General features: G+C 34.1%; 1 protein-coding gene across 1 annotated transcript; it reads left to right on the forward strand.

The window, feature by feature from the left end:
* LOC130711324 (uncharacterized) lies at positions 1 to 706 on the forward strand. The gene is made up of 2 exons (XM_057560890.1): positions 1 to 214; positions 441 to 706. Exons 1-2 carry the CDS (start codon positions 1 to 3, stop codon positions 704 to 706), a joined length of 480 nt encoding a protein of 159 aa, XP_057416873.1.
* Positions 707 to 2,090: the final 1,384 nt, after the last annotated feature.

Here is a 2,090-nt window from a genome sequence, read left to right on the forward strand (position 1 = left end):
ATGGAGGTAGATGTTGTAGGTGTTGAAGAAAGTGAAGAGCGTGAATCTTTAGCTGGTGAGCAAATTCCAGAAGTGGGGATGACATTCGATTATGAAGAAAGACTTTATAATTTTTACAAGAAATATGCTTTTGATGCTGGATTTGGGATTCGTAAAGTTAGCACAAAAACGGAGGGCGAAGTCAAATATTACACACTTGCATGTTCTAGAGGAGGTAAATATGCATGTAAGGCAAGTTCTTCTAAGTTAAGATTGTCGACCAAAACCGATTATCAAGCAAAAATATGTGTGATTGTCCACAGTGGTGGAAAGTGTACTATTTTTTCGTGTTCATCTGGATCATAATCATGTTTTAAGTCCAAAAAAGTCAATATATCAAAGGTCTCATTGGAAATTAGATCCTTATTCCAAAAGGAGACTTGAATTGAATGATTTTGCAGGAATTCTGTTGAACAAAAATTTTCATTCATTGGTAGTTGAAGCTAAAGGGTATGACAACTTGCAATTTGGTGAGAAAGATTACATAAATTACATTGCAAAGGTGAGGCAGTTAAAGCTTGTAGTTGGGGATGCCGAAGCACTTCGTAACTACTTCACTCGCATGCAACGAAGAAATTCAAATTTTTTCTATGACATTGATATGGATGACGCCGGTCATTTGCGAAATGGTTTTTTGGGTAGATGCAAGGTCAAGGGCAGCTTATGACTCATTTGAAGATGTTGTGTCATTTGATAGTACATACTTGACTAATAGATAGAATATGTCATTTTCTCCTTTTGTTGGGGTGAACCACCATGGGCAGTCCATTTTATTTGGATGCGGATTGCTATCGAGGAAAGACAAAGAAACTTATGTATGGTTGTTTAAATCATGATTGGAATGCATGCGAGGGCGAGCTCCAAAAGCAATAATTACATATCAATGTCGATCTATCCAAGCAGCAGTTGTAGAGGTATTTTCTGAATCTCATCATCGTTTTTGCTTTTGGCATATTATGAAGAAAGTTCCTGAGAAATTAAATGGTTTGACTCAATATAAAGAAATCAAGAAAACTTTAAAAACTCTTGTTTATGACTCAATAGAAGCAAGTGAATTTGATGATGGCTGACATAAGATGATAGAGGATTACCGTCTTCAAGAAAATGAATGGTTAAGCTCTTTATTTAGTGATCGTCGTCGGTGGGTGCCAGTATATGTCAAATCAATATTTTGGGCAGGAATGTCTACAACCCAAAGAAGTGAAAGCATGAATGCATTTTTCGATGGGTATGTAAACTCAAAAAACCTCATTGGGACAATTTGTTCAGCAATATGATAGGGCACTGAAAAGTAAGATGGAAAAGGAGAATAAGGCTGATTTTTTACTCTCTTAATTCTTCTTATCAATTGATAACAAGTTCCCACTTTGAGAAGCAATTTAAAGAGGCTTACACCAATACAATTTTCAAATTGTTTCAAGATTAATAAATATGATAAAATACAAGAAAAAATTAACTAAATCGAAACACTGCTCAACTGGTGAAGTGTGTGTTTTGCTAATTCAAGGTCATGGATGGGTTCAAATCCTCCCACCTCCATTTTCCAAGTTGACAAAATTGCTCATAATGCGTATGCTTCCGATCATGAAAAAATGGTACACAATGTGGATCCCCCAATGGATCCACTGACTTGGTCTTTGGATTATGAATTGAAATTCCAAGTTGTAGATCCAACACCATCTTCATACCAGAGGAGTAGGAGTTATTTGAACGTCCTGCCACCGTCTACAGAAGAAAAGTGAAGAAAAAAAGACTAGCAATTATGTTAGACTAGAGAAAAAACTATTGTTTGTTTCTGTTTCATGTTTCTATTGTCTATTTCATGTTTCTTTTTAGGTTAAGAGATAATCTATTGTCTGTTTTTGTTTAAAAAAAATTGTTGATAAAGATTTAAACTTATATATTTAATCATATGCGTTTTTTTATTGATGTAAATTCTTATTTAATCATATGAATTGATTTAATTTTTTTTTTAAAATGGATTTAATCATATTTGTGTAAGGCTCTTTGGATTCTAGTTATAGGTGTTAATCTTAAAAAAAAAGTCCCCT

The sequence above is a fragment of the Lotus japonicus genome, chromosome 1 (assembly GCF_012489685.1).
Source record: "Lotus japonicus ecotype B-129 chromosome 1, LjGifu_v1.2".
NCBI classification, from domain to species: Eukaryota; Viridiplantae; Streptophyta; class Magnoliopsida; order Fabales; family Fabaceae; genus Lotus; species Lotus japonicus.

Coding starts and splice junctions, on each gene's coding strand:
- LOC130711324 (XM_057560890.1), top strand. CDS start 1: ATGGAGGTAGATGTTGTAGGTGTTGAAGAAAGTGAAGAGCGTGAATCT. Junction 215..440: donor ACTTGCATGTTCTAGAGGAG/GTAAATATGCAT, acceptor ATGATTTTGCAG/GAATTCTGTTGAACAAAAAT.